General features: G+C 34.0%; 4 protein-coding genes across 5 annotated transcripts; 2 read left to right on the top strand and 2 right to left on the bottom strand.

The window, feature by feature from the left end:
• Positions 1-524: 524 nt before the first annotated feature.
• On the bottom strand, positions 525-1,907 carry LOC106113666 (uncharacterized). The gene is made up of 4 exons (XM_013306518.1): positions 1,648-1,907; positions 1,191-1,397; positions 810-939; positions 525-711 (listed from the first exon to the last, which is right to left on the bottom strand). Exons 1-4 carry the CDS (start codon positions 1,729-1,731, stop codon positions 587-589), a joined length of 546 nt encoding a protein of 181 aa, XP_013161972.1. The 5' UTR covers positions 1,732-1,907; the 3' UTR covers positions 525-586.
• Positions 1,908-3,131: 1,224 nt separating this feature from the next.
• Positions 3,132-5,302, bottom strand: LOC106113665 (uncharacterized). The gene is made up of 5 exons (XM_013306517.1): positions 5,066-5,302; positions 4,513-4,731; positions 3,912-4,047; positions 3,290-3,410; positions 3,132-3,201 (listed from the first exon to the last, which is right to left on the bottom strand). The coding sequence occupies exons 1-5, from the start codon at positions 5,162-5,164 to the stop codon at positions 3,141-3,143; spliced, it is 636 nt and encodes a 211-aa protein (XP_013161971.1). The 5' UTR covers positions 5,165-5,302; the 3' UTR covers positions 3,132-3,140.
• A 433-nt stretch (positions 5,303-5,735) lies between these two features.
• On the top strand, positions 5,736-10,047 carry LOC106113654 (uncharacterized). Of its 2 annotated transcripts, none has more exons than XM_013306501.1 (6): positions 5,736-5,917; positions 6,484-6,546; positions 7,309-7,408; positions 8,361-8,606; positions 9,005-9,134; positions 9,471-10,047. In XM_013306501.1, the coding sequence occupies exons 1-6, from the start codon at positions 5,871-5,873 to the stop codon at positions 9,962-9,964; spliced, it is 1,080 nt and encodes a 359-aa protein (XP_013161955.1). In that variant the 5' UTR covers positions 5,736-5,870; the 3' UTR covers positions 9,965-10,047. The 2 variants fall into 2 exon arrangements, with proteins under 2 accessions (XP_013161955.1, XP_013161956.1); XM_013306502.1 differs by lacking the exon at positions 5,736-5,917 and adding an exon at positions 6,191-6,380.
• Positions 10,048-12,607: 2,560 nt separating this feature from the next.
• Positions 12,608-16,388, top strand: LOC106113782 (uncharacterized). Its single transcript, XM_013306746.1, has 4 exons — positions 12,608-12,742; positions 14,331-14,498; positions 15,129-15,273; positions 15,887-16,388. The coding sequence occupies exons 1-4, from the start codon at positions 12,656-12,658 to the stop codon at positions 16,048-16,050; spliced, it is 564 nt and encodes a 187-aa protein (XP_013162200.1). The 5' UTR covers positions 12,608-12,655; the 3' UTR covers positions 16,051-16,388.
• Positions 16,389-16,934: the final 546 nt, after the last annotated feature.

The raw sequence follows: 16,934 nt of genomic DNA, 5'->3' as shown, positions 1-16,934 counted from the left end.
AGAAGAAGAAGAAGAAGAAGAAGAAGAAGAAGAAGAAGAAGAAGAAGAAGAAGAAGAAGAAGAAGAAGAAGAAGAAGAAGAAGAAGAAGAAGAAGAAGAAGAAGAAGAAGAAGAAGAAGAAGAAGTGAACATATATTTTAAATCGGGAAGTAATCGTACTCATGACTCTTGGATGTTATAAATATTATTTTAGTTCCAGCAACGTAAGATAAAAAGAAGTTAAATTTGATTTACCTCTCACCACATTGTAATATTGCTAGCATTGAAAATGTCAATTTTTATTCTCCGTTTGTGTATCTAATTAGTCGAGAGTCCCGTCTCTTATTTTATCTCTTTGGTTGAAATGGGCATAGACCAAAGACAACGAAGAGACAGATTGTTCTAATGACACCAAGCAGATTATAAAAGGTTCCTAATTATTTTCGTGTTCGCTACTTTACTAGATAAAAAAAATAGGAATTGTGTTAACAACAAGAAAGGGATAACAAGGTCTTTTTACTTTGTAACTAAATTAAATGAATAAAAACCCAAGTAAAAATATTTATTGGATAGATTAAAATTTTTAAAATATAAAGTATCAAAACGTTTATGCCATTAAAGGAGCTTGCGGAGTAATATAAAGCGTTTGCATTTCGTACACACGTGGTTTGTTTTGTTCCTCCATTTGTAAATAAGTGCTTCTTACAACTATTAGGCAGAAGAAAAGAGTCACTGAAAATAAGAAAGAGAAATTATTCTACATTCAACAGAAAAGTATCCTTTACTTTTGAAGCATATCTTAAGCTCTTTAGTATAAATCTTCTACTTACAACTCCACTTTAACAGTGGTATGGTCGCCAAAAGTCCCAAGAAGATAGTAGTAACGACAACCAAAGCCAACGCAAGTGCCAATAGGAAGAGTCCTGCCTTGAAGTAGTACCTCATATACTTCGTTTTGTTCTGAAATTAAAAAAAAATATCGTCATCCTTGACATGTTTGAGATAACAATATGTTTTATTCGGGATTTTGGTGTCTGAAACCCATGGTTAATGACTTACAATATAAATAGCTATAAAAAAGATATTTGCCATCGTTTCGACAGAAAAACGTTATTTCCTAAATAAATCCTAAGGGAAAATACTGAAGAAAGTATTCTTCTGAAGTTCGTACCGAAAGTTTGCAACAGTTGAAAACAAAATTTATGACATACCATATGCACTCCAATGACAAGTAGAAGGCTAATAAAGAAGTAATATAGAAGGACAAGCAAGAGGTAAGCGTGGGAGATGTAGACTCCTAACGCTACTTTGGCAATCTCCTCGGCAGTGTGCTCGGGATTCGGCTTAACCTCTGAAACGTACGTTACTACTTTGTAGAGGGACCATGATACGGCTCCCGTAAATAATGAGGAAATTACCTGAAACAAACGTAATTATAATTTTTTATTACAATATTAGTGTAGAAAAAAAAAACTATAAATGGTCAGAATAACCCGTAAATATGTATAATGCACCTAACCAATAAAAATACAGTTATGTTTAATTTTGTTTGCTATTATTTTAAGACAGGCGTATAACCAACAAGTCAAAAATAAGAAAAATTTGCGGAAATAATTCACTAAACATATGTCATTAATGGTATTTTTACATTACTATAATAATACTTACAATAGAAACGTATCCAACTATAAGGGAACCAGTCCTCAAGCTAATGCAACAGCATTTTTCCATACGCGGTAATGTATACGCCATTTTTTTTCTACTAACATAAACTATTTACGATCACAACACACAAGGATTTGTTTTTAAACTACATAATAGAACACTGACAATATATTTTCATTACACTATACAAAATGGGAACTTCGAAGCGTTAAAAATAAAAACTAACTACAATATTTTGTGTGTGATGCACTAATATCGCCGGGCGAGCGTTATCTACTTATCTCAAACAAAAAGGGCTTTATCACGATAACGCACCGTCGACCAAAAGTTAGTAGAAAAAATGGACATGCATATTGAACAAATTTCATCTTTTTCAATACAATACTAAATTATTGTCATTTAAATTGGTTTGTTTTTGGCATTATAAGATTGCTATAATTTACATATAAGAATTAACTACGTTTTAGGACATCGGGAATGGAGACAGATAAGTTTTTTTTGTAACTAATTGAATGTTATATATAAAATTCTCGTTACTTGACCGATTTTTATGAAATTTAAATGCATATTCAGTTGTTCTGAGATTCGACAACTATTTTTAATTCCGGACGAACGAAGTCGTGGGCGACTATTAAAGATAAACTTGGAAATTAAGTTGGACTTCGAAACAATGTTTGTTTTTGTTATCGCTGTAGTTGTTCATTCCGTTTTCGATAAATTATATGTTATTTAAATCTTACTTATATTCCTTTTTAGAACAACATTGATATAACATTTTAATATTACGAACGCATTATTTTTTTTATAACAGAAGGGGGCTGCGAGCAGCGTGAACACCGAGATGTTCAACGACGCCCATGGACATCAGCAATACCAGAGGAACCGCAGATGCGTTGCCGGCCTTTGAGATAGTGATAAACTCGCTTCTTGAAGGACCCTAACTCGTAGCGGTTTGGAAATACTACCGAGGACAGACCATTCCGAAGTTATACTTATTAAATCCGATTGTTTTTTGTTCCAAAGTTTAAAAGCTATTAAAACGGTAAACGGTAACGGTAAAAAAAAAGTACGCGTCTATTGGCCCGCACCGGACGTACTGCACGAACGGCTCGCAACGGTAAGACGAAGCAAATCCGTTTAATCCGTGTGTGCGGTGCGTCCGGCGCGGGTTAACTTTAAAAAGAATAAAATAATCAGTCTTTAGATTTGATTCTGTTTTGTAGTTATACATTATGCATGTCCATATCCAGCCGTTGTGTTTCAGACTGTCAAAACACAGAGAATTTTTGTTGAAAAATTATCTGTTTGAAGTCGGTTAAAAGAGATTGGATCCGTGAGTTTCCGAGATCAAAATCTCCCTTTAAAACATAATTGTTATCTTTATTAGTATAAGGTTATAACAGAGATGATATATACAAAGCTTTTGGTATTAGAAACCCACGGTTGTAATTTGTAATTTGTTCATAAAGTTAACAATTAAATATTCATACCATATTTTAACGGCGATAGTAATGTGTTACGAGTGAAGTTGTCTGCGATTGTCCTTCGCTACCTTTACTAAAAACAGAAAGACTTCTATTAAATATATTTTCCTAACCTCAAAAATAATATTCAGTAAAAAATTACTATTGAAATTAAAACTTACGATTTTGTACTTAAGTCATAAAGGTTTTGTACTTTTTCGGGATAATTCCGGGGATCATTTTCCTCAGTTGTTAAATTTACGTAATAACTGTATACAGTTATTAGCGAATAGAACTCCAGAACTGTGGTAATATAATAAAAGAAATTATTTAAACATCCTATCTGATGGCAAAGAACACCGATTACAGTTATATACCTACTGTTAGGAAGAAAATCCGACACTGTGTCTGTGTTGTGTTTACTGGCGCAACACTAGCCTTACTAAAATATCAACGTTTATGTCCCCTCACTAATCATTCTGACACTTCACTTTGGTAAAAGCGCGCCATTCGCGTCAAAGGATTATAAATTCAATTGTTTAGATGGATGGATGTTAAAGGTATCTCCAGAACAGCTGCATGGATCTCGCTATAATTTAACACAGAGGTAGACCATAGTGTAAAAGAACACATAGGTTACTAAAAAAGATTTTTTATTCCGCGCGAACGGAATTCGGTCGGCTGTTAGTATACTATAAGATACTACGAGATAAAGCTCTCAATTCCATCAGAACTGAGGCTAGATGCTCATTTGTTTTAAAAAGCGTTTGCTGCGTCAACATCGCGACGTCCGACAATACTCACTGACAAACATCAGCATGACCAAGTACCAGCCTATGAGTTTCCTGTGATTGAGGCACAGAGCTAATAGCAACACCACCTCTGCCAGCCATGTTACGCAGCGACAGATTAAATATTGGCGTAGCGGCCGTGATCTTACCTGTAACATTTAATTTTAAACGTAATCGTTGCTTTAATATCGTTGTAACTATGTTTTCTATTTGAAAGACAAAATTGATTATTCGTAGCGAAGCCGATGTACGTAATAGTAGCGTAGAGACAAAAAAACTTATTGGTAGAACGAGATTTTACACGTAACGATGTGTAGAATGTATCGTTGGGACGTAAAGGGATGCCCAATATAGTACTTAGCTACCCAGACAAGGTAAATGAGTCACGATATAGCTTTAGACCAAGATTCTTCCTCTTTTTCTTATCTTATCTGAAATCTTACTTATGTCTTACTAATATTATAAATGCGAATGTTTGGATGGATATTTGTTTAAAGGTATCTCCATAATGAATGCATGGATCTGGCTGAAATTTAGTATAAAAGTAGAACGTAGGCTACTAATAATTCTGCGCGGACGGAGTGGCGGACGATAAAAATATTTCTTTGACGCACCTTATACAAGCCCCATGTGAAATAAACGAGGCAAAACACAAACAGTATAGCCTCAACAACTAATAAGGCTACATATAAATAATAAATGAGATAGAAGTTTTCATCAAATATGAATTTCTTTTTCGGCCACAAAAGTAACATGTGCAGCGGCGATTTGCGTCTCGCCAGCACTTCCAGTATCGCTGACGAGAAGAACACAATGCCAAACCATGTTCTGAACTGTAAAGAAGCGTTTAGTATAAAACATTTCAAAATTGCGGAACAATTTACGTAATATTGAGGTGTAATTTACTGCTGTCTTTTGTGAGCATACCCATTACAACCAATTGAGTTCATGATAATTTTTACTTTTTTTTTTGTAGCAGGTGGCTGAATAGCGAAGTGACCGTTGCCTTTAGACATTTTAATTCTTTTGAAAGTTTGTTGATGCATTCCCTAACTTTAACCCTATTTAAGGCTATTTTGGATTTTGGTCGTAATATTTTTCTGTTAAATTCGCGTTTTGTTTGGCTATGTTTGTTAATATTTATTAAATTATTAAAATAATACTAACAGACGTCCAAGCGAGAATTATAAGGCAACCAATTCGTAACGAGAAGAGAAGTAGAAATGTTTGAATTGTTGGCAGAATAACTTCCACGATTAAACACATTGGGCTGCGTAAATTTTCTATTTATTTGATGAATAATACCATTACTATTGTTCGTTACTATTGGTGCCTTGAAAACTGAAATGCATTTTAAAACATTGTAAATGAATAAAACGTAAAATATGACAAACAGAGGTTAGGAAATTATGTCAAGTTGACATAAAAATGTAGATAAATAAGCATAAAAGATAAAAGAAAAACTAGGTAGGTGGCGCCACTGCCAAGTGGATGTTATCTGTCATCTGTCAAATTTTTAATACGTCATTCTAGTGTTTATAAAAATGTACTCCTTCTTGACTGTGCCGGCATCGAAAAAGAGCTCCGAAGCTGGAATGATCCACAGGAAAAAAGTTATTTTTGTTGCAAATAATTTATGAACTGAATCTTTAAAAAATTACTTATTTTTTTAATTTGACAGCATTCGTTGCTCTGACTACGGGCCACAGAGTACTTTGCAAGTAACGTAAGGCGCATTATTTATCTGTGGTGTAGTTACTCTCGATCATGCTGACATCTATTGAGAGCAAAAGGCAGTTTATCTCCCAGTTGCATAAACAATATGAAGTATCATTTCTACTAACTAAAATATAAGAATTAAGTTATTTAACTATTATTTATGTACAAGTTTACCAGATTTGAAACGACATTTTTCTAATTAATAACCACGCCTTGGCTTAGGTTATGGGCTCACAATCTTATCAATATTATAATGCCTCCAGTTTGTGCCAAAAAAGGTGTTATGCAACATTGCATAAGGTAGAGTTTGTATAAAATAAAAATCTTAATAATATTATAAATGCGAATGTTTGGATGGATGTTTGTTTAAAGGTATCACCGGAACGGCACAACGGAATTTGATGAAATTCGGCACACATATAGAACATAGTCTGGAAGAATTAATAGGCTAATTATTAGGTTTTTAATTCCGCGCGAACTGTATCCCGGGCGACAACTATGTAATAAAAGGCAGTAAATCAGTTATACCGGATATTTTTGTCACGTAAATAGAAGTGTTAAGTTATCAATATTATAAAAATTGTTAAATAAACGTCTCGTCAGTGCGATAATATAAAATATTCGCAAAAGATAAGATTAGTTTATACGTCGATAATATTTCTGGTTCTGCTGTTATCGTGTTACGTTGCCAGTTCGCTGTTATACTTTGCAGATATATTATGTCTTAAATGAAATGTGATTATTACGAAAAATACAATTTAAAGTATGGTGATACATTTAATATGTTTTAAAATATATTTAATGTAATGATAACAATATATTTAAGTGATGTAATCGTAAATAATACGAGTTATGGAGCTTTTCAGACAGCGCAGTCTTCGGGAGCTTTTGGATTGTTGTCGGGAACGTACCAAAGATAGCATCAGGAAGTAAGTCATTTTATTTATAATAATAGATTATTTCAATAGTTACAGGTTAAAAAAAAATCTCAAATGTCAAAAACTTATGCAAAAAACTTAACTGACTGTAGGCTTTTAACAATCCTAGGAAAAATATGCATCGACAGACGATCGATTTGTTGATTTAAAAGTAGATTAAGTATAGATTTAAAAAGATATTGTTTTCCTTGTCACATTTTATTAATATGAACTGTTTTGGTATTGATTACTGCTACGTCTAGATTGCATCATCATCTTCTGTCCACATCCCAGGCTTGTTATCGGTAACCCTACAATAATTTTAGCTCCCATGGACTCCCATGAACCAGATCAGTGTACCTGCTCGCAGTACAGCTCAATTTATACCTCCATAAAGTTTTGCGAGTCACCAGGTAACTCGCGGTTTGTCAACAAACATAGTTATTGAGCCACAGTTCAACGGTTCCTTTATGTGATTAAACTGAATCGGTTCAGAGCTGACATACACACATCTATCCTACACTATGCGGGTTCGGTGCAAAAGAATTTCATCATTCGGATCAATCTATCTTCCTCTCTCCTTCTATCTCCTACAACTCTGTTGTCACTCTATTATAAATCACCTATCACGTAACCCATCCATTTCTTCCGAGCCTATTCCTACTGGTGTATTCCATTTTCTTATTTAAAGTTCTCCTTGTTATATTATATAAACGAGATCGCCTTTCTACTACCTATTACAGGGTGTTTATATTATGATGTTATTTATTTCAGATATAAAAAGAAGGCAAAATGGTACTGGCCAGAGCTTCATCTCTACTGCGGAGTCTGCAAACTACGAACTGGCCTGTACATAAGAAGTATAATATGTTTGGTGAGTTTTATAATTAATTTATATACTACTGGTCGCCCATTGATCGTAATTTAATCATAAACAAAGACCATTTTCCGATTATATATTGCTTTGCTCCTCGTCTCCACAATTATTTTAACTGTGTCAAATTCACTTTCATTGTTGCGAAGTTTTCACTGCAAGTAATGATTTTGTATTTTTTTTAATATAACAGTGGGTTATCATTGCCAAAACACTGAAAAAAGTATTTTATTAAAAAAAAAGAAAAATCACCGACTTCAAATTTATGGAGAATCGGATTTGAACTCCTTTTTTTGATGAATTGAGTATTCTATCCTCTTCGTGTATGCTTATTATAGATTCTGAAATTGTCTTTGTAATTCAGCAGTAGCAACTAAAGTTAAACACAACGAAGTGTATTGTTTTTGTTCATCATCATCTCTGTTGTTATTCCACTCATGTAGGGTCATCATCATCAACCTGCCCTTATCCCTATCGAGGGTCGGCACAGTACTACTCCTTCATACATCTCTATCAGCCGTCATATCCGTGTCTACCCCCTTCTTACGCATATCTTTCACACAGTCATTCCATACTTTTTTTGGTCTTCATCTACCCTTGTAGCCATCCACATTCAATCTCATTACTTTTTTGCTTATATCATCATCATCCCTTCTCATAACATGTCCAAACCACGCTAATCTTTTACTCCTTGATTTCTCGATCACTGGCGCTACTTTCAAACTTCCTCTAATATACACATTTTTAACTTTATCCTTCCTTGTCACACCACACATCCATCTTAGCATACGCATTTCAGCTACCACTCATGTAGGGTAGTTGTACCAATTTTCGTCCTTTATCATTTCCTCTTATGTCACTTTTCTCATCATTCCCTTTCAACTTTAAGGGTCTATCCCTACCGGATTACTATTCTACCTTCATATTTAAATTTGGTATTTCATTGTTGTAGGTTTTCTACATAATTGCAACTGTAATCAACATTTTCATGGTCTACTACATAGTAGAAGGTGGAAGATTTCTGTTCTCAATGGATATGTCAGCATTAGAAGATTACTTTGAAGTTAATTTGACAGATGACAAGCTTGAGCGAGCGAAGAAAATTTACACATTGGTCGTTGCTTACCTCGTATTGTGGTGTGCCTTCAAGATGATTTACATCTTGTCACTTGTATCCACAATCTACGCAATGTATAAGGTAATTATTTCTACTAACTGTCGCCCGTGACTCCGCGTGGGATTAAAAAACACTTAATAATGCCTTTGTGGTATTCTAGACTATTTACTATATATGTGACAAATTTCATCAAGATCCGTTTAGCCGTTCCGGAGATACCTTCAAACAAACATTCATCTATCCCTCCATCCATCCAACTTAACATTCGCATTTATAATATTAGTAAAAACTAAGATGCGATTTATTTTTTAATTTTGCGTTGACTACTAAGCTAAAATATTTTGCAGTATTGCTCGGGTTTTATATTTGTAGTGGGTGAAAGTTGATGTAACGCCGTAAAACTGTTTTTTTCTTCTTTAAAATAAAAACTATTCTGCAAGTCCTCAGTATATTTACGATTTTATTTGTTACTATTACAGAAAAAGCCGAAAATTTTGAAAATCGTTATATTCAACAATACCCTAAATTGGATTTTGGACATCATTTTATCCTTATTCGGAGCAGTCCTTACTCAACTATTCTCGAAAGTTTTAGTTATTTTTTGTATTTGTAAGTATACATAGAAAATTACTTGCTTTTTATCACTCTGACAATAAAGAATATAGTACAAAAGACTAGACAATAGCTTCATCATCAGCTCAATATACGTCCCCTCTGAGGGGCTCGGAGTCTTCCCTAAGTTTGCAGTGACTAGGCCATAGTCAATGCTGGCCCATTGCTGATTGACTTCACACATATCTTTGAATTTCCTCTCAGATATGTGCAAGTTGCATCACGATGTTTTCCTTCACCGTAAGAACGTCGTATAAATGTACATATGTAAATCGAAAAACACTTTACTACTGACGTTCTCACAATAGCTTAATAAATCTATTATCTTTCCAGTATTCGAAGGGTACAACTTATTAGCGTTATCCAGTGAATATAAGCAATTAAAAGGTAAATCAAAACTTATTATAAACTTACCAAATACAACTAATGTTGAACAACCAACAGTTGCCTCCAATCCAATATCAGGAAACATAAGCAATGAACTGAATCATTGTCAAACATGCACATGTTATGAACCTATGTTACCGAGCACCTCTGAAAGTGTTACAGCGAATGTAACATCTCAATGTTTATATGTAGAAGAGAAAATAGTAAACATCAAAGATGTAGAAATAATCTTCAATCAAGATCAATTACTGCCACACAGTAGTTGTATATTAGAAACAAATATAAGACCAATCAGACCGACAGTGTTAGAACTACCGCCGTATTTAGAAGAGAATGAGGTGAAGAAAGAAAAAGAATTACCAGATATGGTAGTTATTTATGATCAAAATCAATTGAATGTTTGTGGCAGCCCTGTAATAGAGAGTCAAGAAAATCGTTAATCTTGAGTCATCATCATCAGCTCACTATACGTCCCCACGGAGGGACTCGGAGCCTACCCTAAGTTAAGGGTGATTAGGCCATAGTCAACCACACTGGCCAAGTGCGGGTTGACTTCACACATATCTTTGAATTTCTCCTCAGATATGTGCAGCTTTACGATGTTTTCCTTCACCGTAAGAACTTCGGATAAATGTACATATGTAAATCGGAAATGGAAAAAGACATCGGTACATGGCGGGATTCGAACCCAGGACCTGCAGATTGCAAGTCAAGTGCTTGACCACAGAGCAACCGACGCTCTAATCAATCTTGTGTATAGTGGGGCAAACTTATATTTTTCGGTGTTAGACGCTACAGCGAACTGAGGCAAACTCATGAGTAAACATGACAACTACAGACCGACAACCGAGATTATATACAAAGTGCGACTACGAAGTGATTCCATAACTTCAAAAATGTATATAATTGACAATAACTCTTGATAAGTTACGTGATTGTCGCGCGTCAGTTAAATACATTTTTGAAATTTGTTACGCAATCGCTTCAAAGCGAATGCACTTTTTAACCCCTAAGGTTCTTATTTTCTTTCGACGTTGACGGAGCGATAAAGAATTGTAATTACGTTTGACTAATACCGATCGGGTTAGATCATTTTGTCGATCTACAAAAGTATTTGTTAAGCTTATTGGATTGAATAAAATAGGTTTAAATTACGAATTTATTTTAAGTTTATTATTATTTGATATCTCTCTAATAAACATTTCTATAATCTATTTCTTTATTTTTTATTCTACACCCAGTTAATATAGTAAAATAATTACGAAAAGTTATCTACCAGCTAACCGTTCTTAAAGTGGGAGAGCTCTACCTACGTAATGTATTTTAAATAATTTGTACGTATGAGAAATGTTTGTATGTATAAAATGTATGAGACGGATGTATGATGGATCTTAAGTATATGGGAGAAACTGTTGCTTACGCATTTTTATTATTTGTTTTACGAGTATTTTGCTTAAAAATAAAATTATAGGTAAATAGGCGATTATAAATTGGTCCCAAATACAGACTAATTGTTGCGCGTTTTACTATCTTACTAATATTATAAATGCGAATGTTTAGTTGGATGTTTGTTAAAAGGTATCTCCAGAACGGCTGTATGGATCTCGTTGAAATTTGGTACACATATAGAATGTAATCTGGATGAACACATAGGTTACTGATAACGTTTTTTTTTTTTATTTCGCAAATGGAGTCGCGGGCTTCCGCTAGTATATCATAATGTTGATATTTTAAGTGGCGGACGACATCTATAAACATTTCATCTTAAATCACAATACACAATTTAATATTTCGATAAAAATTTGTACTAATTTGTCGAGATAACGTAATAATTATGATTAAGTTCGCAGAACATTTATCTCGGTTTTCTGACCGTCTAATCAACGTGTTTGTTGAGATTATACATGTGGCTTTTATTTTGAACTGAAATTGGTATTTACGTTGATGTAGTTTCCTAAACAAATAAAAACAGATAACTAAGGTCTTCCCACTATTATTGTTATGAAGTTTTTATATTTATCAATTGTTTTTATATATTTGTTATGTAATATGTTTTAGCAGTGGAAACTTTAGGTACGTAGATAGTAATAATTATGAGATTTTCAGGTTAACTAATTTTAGGAAATCCGAAAATGAGGCAGTGTATTGACGCAACACTAGCCTTACTAAAATGTCTACGTTTATGTCCCCTCACTATTCGTTCTGACACTGGATTTTGTAACGAAAGCACGTCATTCGCGCCAAATGATTCTAATTAATACTGTCTAAAACTATTATAGTTTCTGAATAGTGTATTCAATCTGAACTTCTTTATGTTCGAACTAGAGGTAAACCGTCACTTCATCAGTTATTAAAAGTAGCCTTTAATATACCCTTATACAATCTTCTTTCTTCTCGTCAAAGTCCCGACAAAATCGGCCCACACCTTTTTGGAGAAAACCCGGAACAGAAGCGGACTTGCAGTCAGACATATAGATAAATATAAAAACAGACGAATTGAGAAACTCCGTTTTGAAGTTGGTTAAAAACGAAACGAGGACGATAACTTAATTATGTCTTATCAAGTAAGAGCAAATAACGAACAAAAAGAATCTCAAATCCAAAATCGTAAAATCGTCTTATTGTGTCCTAATTTCCTAACGTTTTATATCAAATTTAAATAACAATAAAATGAATAAAGGTAAGTTATGAATTTGTAATAAAAAAACGTATCTTACTAATATTATAAATACGAATGTTTAGATGGGGATTGGGGACTTTCAAAAGTAGAGTGAATAGGCACTTACTAAGCTAGCGCGTACCATCTTTCGACCAAGTCTCCACTTCACCAGGTGGGATCGTGGTGAAGTTATCTTTCTCAAATTTGGCACAGTTGTAGAACATGGTCTGGAAGAACACATAGGCTTATTAAACTTTTTTTTAAATCCCGCACTTACGTAGTCGCGGGCGACAGCTATAATCATATAAAAGTTCGATGTGTTATAATTATAATTAAGTATTTCATCTCGGACAAACCGACGGAAGCTATTCACATGTATATAAATACACCAAACACCGGACGTTACAGTTAGTGTCGTATTGGACGAGTGCGCGTGCGCAAGTGTGTTCCTGTGATCCATAAACAAAACAAAATGTACTGCGAAATACCAAAGTTATTTAGATGTTGTTTCTGTTTGCCACTAAGAAAAGGTGCTCTGATATTTGGATATGTTAATATTGTAAGTATAATTTATTAAATACTAGCTGCCGTCCGCGACTTTGGAATTTAAGAAAAAAAACATAAATAGTAGCCCATGTGTTCTTCCAGACTATATTCTGTATATATGCTACATTTCATCGACATCCGTTCAGCCGTTTTGAAGATACCTTCAACCGATACGACTTAGGGACCTTCAAGAAGCGAGCATACCATATCCTTAAAGGCCGGCAACGCATCTGCAGTTACTCTGGTGTTGCAGATGTCCATCGGTGTCTTTGATCACCTTGGTGTTCGTGCCGCTCGTTTGACCTTCTCTTATAAAAAAAAAACATCCATCTAAACATTCGCATTTATAATATGATCCACAATTATCACAATTAAAAAGACTAATTCACATATTGTTTTCTCCATTTTTAAGAAGATAATGAGTTAGACGAGAATTTGTTTCTGTTGTAATGTTTCAGCAGTGTAAACACAAGTAGAATCAGCTGTAACTGCATCTCTTATCTACATAGACTAATCAGCGAGGCACGACCCTCGTTCTTGACCGCGTCTTAAGTCCATGGAGCTGGGTCAAAGCGAATTTATATGACGTCATGTTGTAGTTCAAGTTTAATATGGGTTTACACTGCTGAAACATTTGTATAAAACATATGTTTGTTTTTAAAAAGTGGTCAACATATTTTGGCGAATGATTGGTGAATGAAGGATTTGATTTTATGATCTGTATATTTTAGATTTTTTTTTAGAATTTTTGTTTCCAAACAAAAAACTCGACTGTGGTCTAATAATACCAAAGAACCAAACTAATGTTATAAAGGCGAAAGTTTGGATGGACGGATGGATGTTTGTTAGAAGCTCCAGAACCGCTAAATGGATCTCTCCGAAAGGCATGTAGAACATTCTCTGGAAGAACATAGGATAAATTGTTTTTTTGATTCCCCGCAGATGGAGTCGGGGGCGACAGCTAATGTAATCATAAAACGTAGAAATAAACAGACAGGAAGACATAATAACTTATTGGTTATCATAAATAGAGCTTTTACGAACAAAATATTTACAAAAATTAACAAGACTGTAATTCCTTGAACGGATTTGACACCGTGATATTTGAGTACACAGTTAATATGGGTTCAATGTCCTGTACATGAGAGGTCCCCATATTTTATGTATTTATTTATTAGTTCATCGAACTCAAAGTGTAAATGTATAACAATATTTTAGATGATAACAAAAGTCATTACATATTCATAGTTTAGTGTAATTAAAAATTATTTACGACGTATGTCTAAAGTCAAAGATTTCACTACAGGTTCAATTCCTGTATTTTTTATTACTTTAGAAAATACAAGCTGTAGCCAGAAACTCCATCCGCGCAAATGTAATAATAAGTGTACTTAGTGTCTTCTAGACTATGCTCTACATCTATGTCAAATTTCATCGCAATCAATGCAGGCGTTCTGGAGGTACCTTGAAACAAACATCCATCTATCTAAACAATGTCATTCCCATATTGAATGGGTTTAATGATGGATGGAAATTACTAATTTTATGTTTTAGTTTTTACAAAGTTTGGCGTATATGTATTTTAAACTCTCTATTTACAGTTGTTCTCAGTCTTCATGCTGTCTTTGTATAGCTACTCTGTGCATCACGAACTTGGATTTTCAATGGTTTACCACGGCTCCACCGCTGCCTTTGAGGATGGGGTGTGCGTGGGCATTTACTGTGTGGAAGTTCTGATGAATGTTGCCCTGGTGTTCGGTGCGCATAAGGTAAGATTTTGATTATAACTAAATAATAAAGAATCGTACCGACAAATTATACCGGCAGATTGTACCATATCTGAGTTTTATTATCGAAGTTATACCAAAAATTGTGTTTTAACTTTAACTTAATCGGTGCATTGAAATGATTATCAAAGAGATGTTATATTTGAAAGTATTTCTACATTTATTCTTGTTTTACCTGAAAATTAAATTAACATCGTTAGTACAGACGTATGTTATCCGGAATCATCTCAAATTGCGACCGGCTACGTCCTGCGACAATTTGCAATGATCCCGTCCGTCCGTCTTCCCGTCGTCCAGGTTCCCAATACATTGTCCTTGACTAATGAAGAGGTTCACGAACTAAAACCCTGAAATACATTTCTATCTTACTAATATTGTAAATGCGAATATTTGAATGGATAAATGTTTGTTTCAAATTATCTCCAGAATGGCTGAATAGATCTTGATGAAATTTGGCATTGATGTAGAACATAGTTTGGAAGAACATATAAGCTACTAGTTAAGTTTCTTTTTAATTCCGTGAGTACAGTGTCGCGGGCGACAGCTAGTTCTACGTACTATTTTGAGTACTACTTCTTTTTGGTTGTTCCTATATTGATTTATTTGTTACAGAGGAACTTATTGTTCTTAAAAAGCTTTTATTACTACGCCGTGGCGACCATGCTGATGACATTTATTATTCAGATTGTATCTTTGGTGAATACACATCATTTTGGGATGGTCATTGAAATGTTATGTCTCTACATAACAGGACTATGTAAGTAATAGTATGCTTAACTTTATTTAATCTTAAGTCACCTGATGATCATAATAAGAGATGGCAATTAAGCAAACGGCAATCTGGTTTAGTTAAAATAGCAAAGTGATCAATGTCCATAGAAGTTATGAACAGAGGAGATATCATAGAGAAAGAGGATATTAACACTTCCTATATGTCTCTTCTCCTGGCAATTCTATTTTCTCTGCCATCTTCTCTACAATAAAAGGCCGGAAAGTGGAGGATGACTAGAATTGGCCTCTGGTATACGCTCATCATAAGGCAAACGAACGAGTGACTACCGGAAATCGCTGAAATAGCGAAGCGACTATAACCCATAGACACGCAATTGCAGATGGATGCACAGAAAGAGAATATTTTCCCTTCCCATGCATGCATCCGGAAAATCCACTCCCACATCCCATCCCTTCCTTATAAGAAAGAGTGTGGGATGACAAAGAGGACTAAAATTAGGCCTCCGGGACGAAAACTCAAACACTGGAACTTGTACATTGTATTCATTCCTGTCTTCTGTATGGTAGGACATCTTTTGTGTGGCATGCTAGCTTACAATGCTGGGGAATAATTAACTAACTCATATCTTCTTCAACAGGTATACATTTATATTTAATAATTGTTGTGCGGAGTCTGGTCACCAAGTTGGAGATATCTGACGGCCATGCGTACGAGAATCAACTGCAACAAATCGTGAGCGGGGAGATCAAAGTGGAAGGGAATGGAGTTTACCCTAGTACTGTAGTACCCAATACCGCGTAGTACTTTAAAGTTATGTTTTAAAAATGGTAGAAACCAAAGATTCCCAAACTTCTTTCATATTGCTGGTAAGTTTCTTTGGTTAATTCCAATATTTTTCTTACAACATACATCTATGGTCTGTTTTGGATCTTAGGTGTTTTAGGCTTCTTTGGGAATGACAAACATGAATTAAATAAATTATGTATAAACTCATGTTCAGTGAATATATCGGTGTAGTTTTGAACTCTTTGGGAGTTTAAGGTTTATGATGCTTTTAGTTGTAAGAACTACTAATAGAGCTTTGGCTGTGTTAAGTTATTTTAAGGATACATAAGCTTGCTTAACTTATTAATTTTAAGACAGTCTTTTTAAGTTTACTTTAAAAAAAAATTGTAAATTTTATTTTATTCTTTGAACATGTGTATAATCAAATTCAATGTAATTTTTATTAAATTTTTTTATTAAAATCATAGAATTAGTTTGTTCCTTAAATCCTTTTTGGACCTATCTACTGATTGAAGTCCTAAAATAGTTTTCACTACAATAGGTAACTCTTTTATAGGATAACAAGAAAGTACTTTGTGCTAGTTTTTTTATTGTTTTGTTGGTATTAGAAATTCTGAAAATATTAATAAGTTGTATTTATTTTCTATAACTTTATTTTAATGCATTTTAAAGGTTACCAAGTTGAAGTAATCTTTACGTAATCTGATATGTAACTTAATTAAATATTTACTTATTTATTAAACATTTATATATGATGTAAATAAATAAGGGTTTTATATGTATATACTTATTACGAGTACATCATTAATATTAAATTATTCAAACTTTTGTGAGACATTATACTAAACTGACATATAAACACGGCTAAACACTCACGTATATTCGTCCGGTGGCGGCAC

The sequence above is a fragment of the Papilio xuthus genome, unplaced genomic scaffold (genome assembly GCF_000836235.2).
Source record: "Papilio xuthus unplaced genomic scaffold, Pxut_1.1 DF828177.1, whole genome shotgun sequence".
NCBI classification, from domain to species: Eukaryota; Metazoa; Arthropoda; class Insecta; order Lepidoptera; family Papilionidae; genus Papilio; species Papilio xuthus.
This window is presented reverse-complemented; position numbering and strand designations above follow the sequence as displayed.

Excerpts from the sequence above, each read along its gene's own strand:
- LOC106113666 (XM_013306518.1), bottom strand. The coding sequence starts at position 1,731 with ATGGCGTATACATTACCGCGTATGGAAAAATGCTGTTGCATTAGCTTG. Across the intron at positions 1,398-1,647 it reads TAGTTGGATACGTTTCTATT|GTAATTTCCTCATTATTTAC; the intron begins GTAAGTATTATT and ends CGTTTGTTTCAG. Across the intron at positions 940-1,190 it reads TTGTCATTGGAGTGCATATG|AACAAAACGAAGTATATGAG; the intron begins GTATGTCATAAA and ends TTTTAATTTCAG.
- LOC106113782 (XM_013306746.1), top strand. The coding sequence starts at position 12,656 with ATGTACTGCGAAATACCAAAGTTATTTAGATGTTGTTTCTGTTTGCCA. Across the intron at positions 12,743-14,330 it reads TATTTGGATATGTTAATATT|TTGTTCTCAGTCTTCATGCT; the intron begins GTAAGTATAATT and ends CTCTATTTACAG. Across the intron at positions 14,499-15,128 it reads TGGTGTTCGGTGCGCATAAG|AGGAACTTATTGTTCTTAAA; the intron begins GTAAGATTTTGA and ends TATTTGTTACAG.
- LOC106113665 (XM_013306517.1), bottom strand. The coding sequence starts at position 5,164 with ATGTGTTTAATCGTGGAAGTTATTCTGCCAACAATTCAAACATTTCTA. Across the intron at positions 4,732-5,065 it reads TAATTCTCGCTTGGACGTCT|TTCAGAACATGGTTTGGCAT; the intron begins GTTAGTATTATT and ends GCTTCTTTACAG. Across the intron at positions 3,202-3,289 it reads TATGACTTAAGTACAAAATC|TAAAGGTAGCGAAGGACAAT; the intron begins GTAAGTTTTAAT and ends TTCTGTTTTTAG.
- LOC106113654 (XM_013306501.1), top strand. The coding sequence starts at position 5,871 with ATGCCTCCAGTTTGTGCCAAAAAAGGTGTTATGCAACATTGCATAAG. Across the intron at positions 7,409-8,360 it reads TAAGAAGTATAATATGTTTG|GTTTTCTACATAATTGCAAC; the intron begins GTGAGTTTTATA and ends TCATTGTTGTAG. Across the intron at positions 8,607-9,004 it reads CAATCTACGCAATGTATAAG|AAAAAGCCGAAAATTTTGAA; the intron begins GTAATTATTTCT and ends TTACTATTACAG.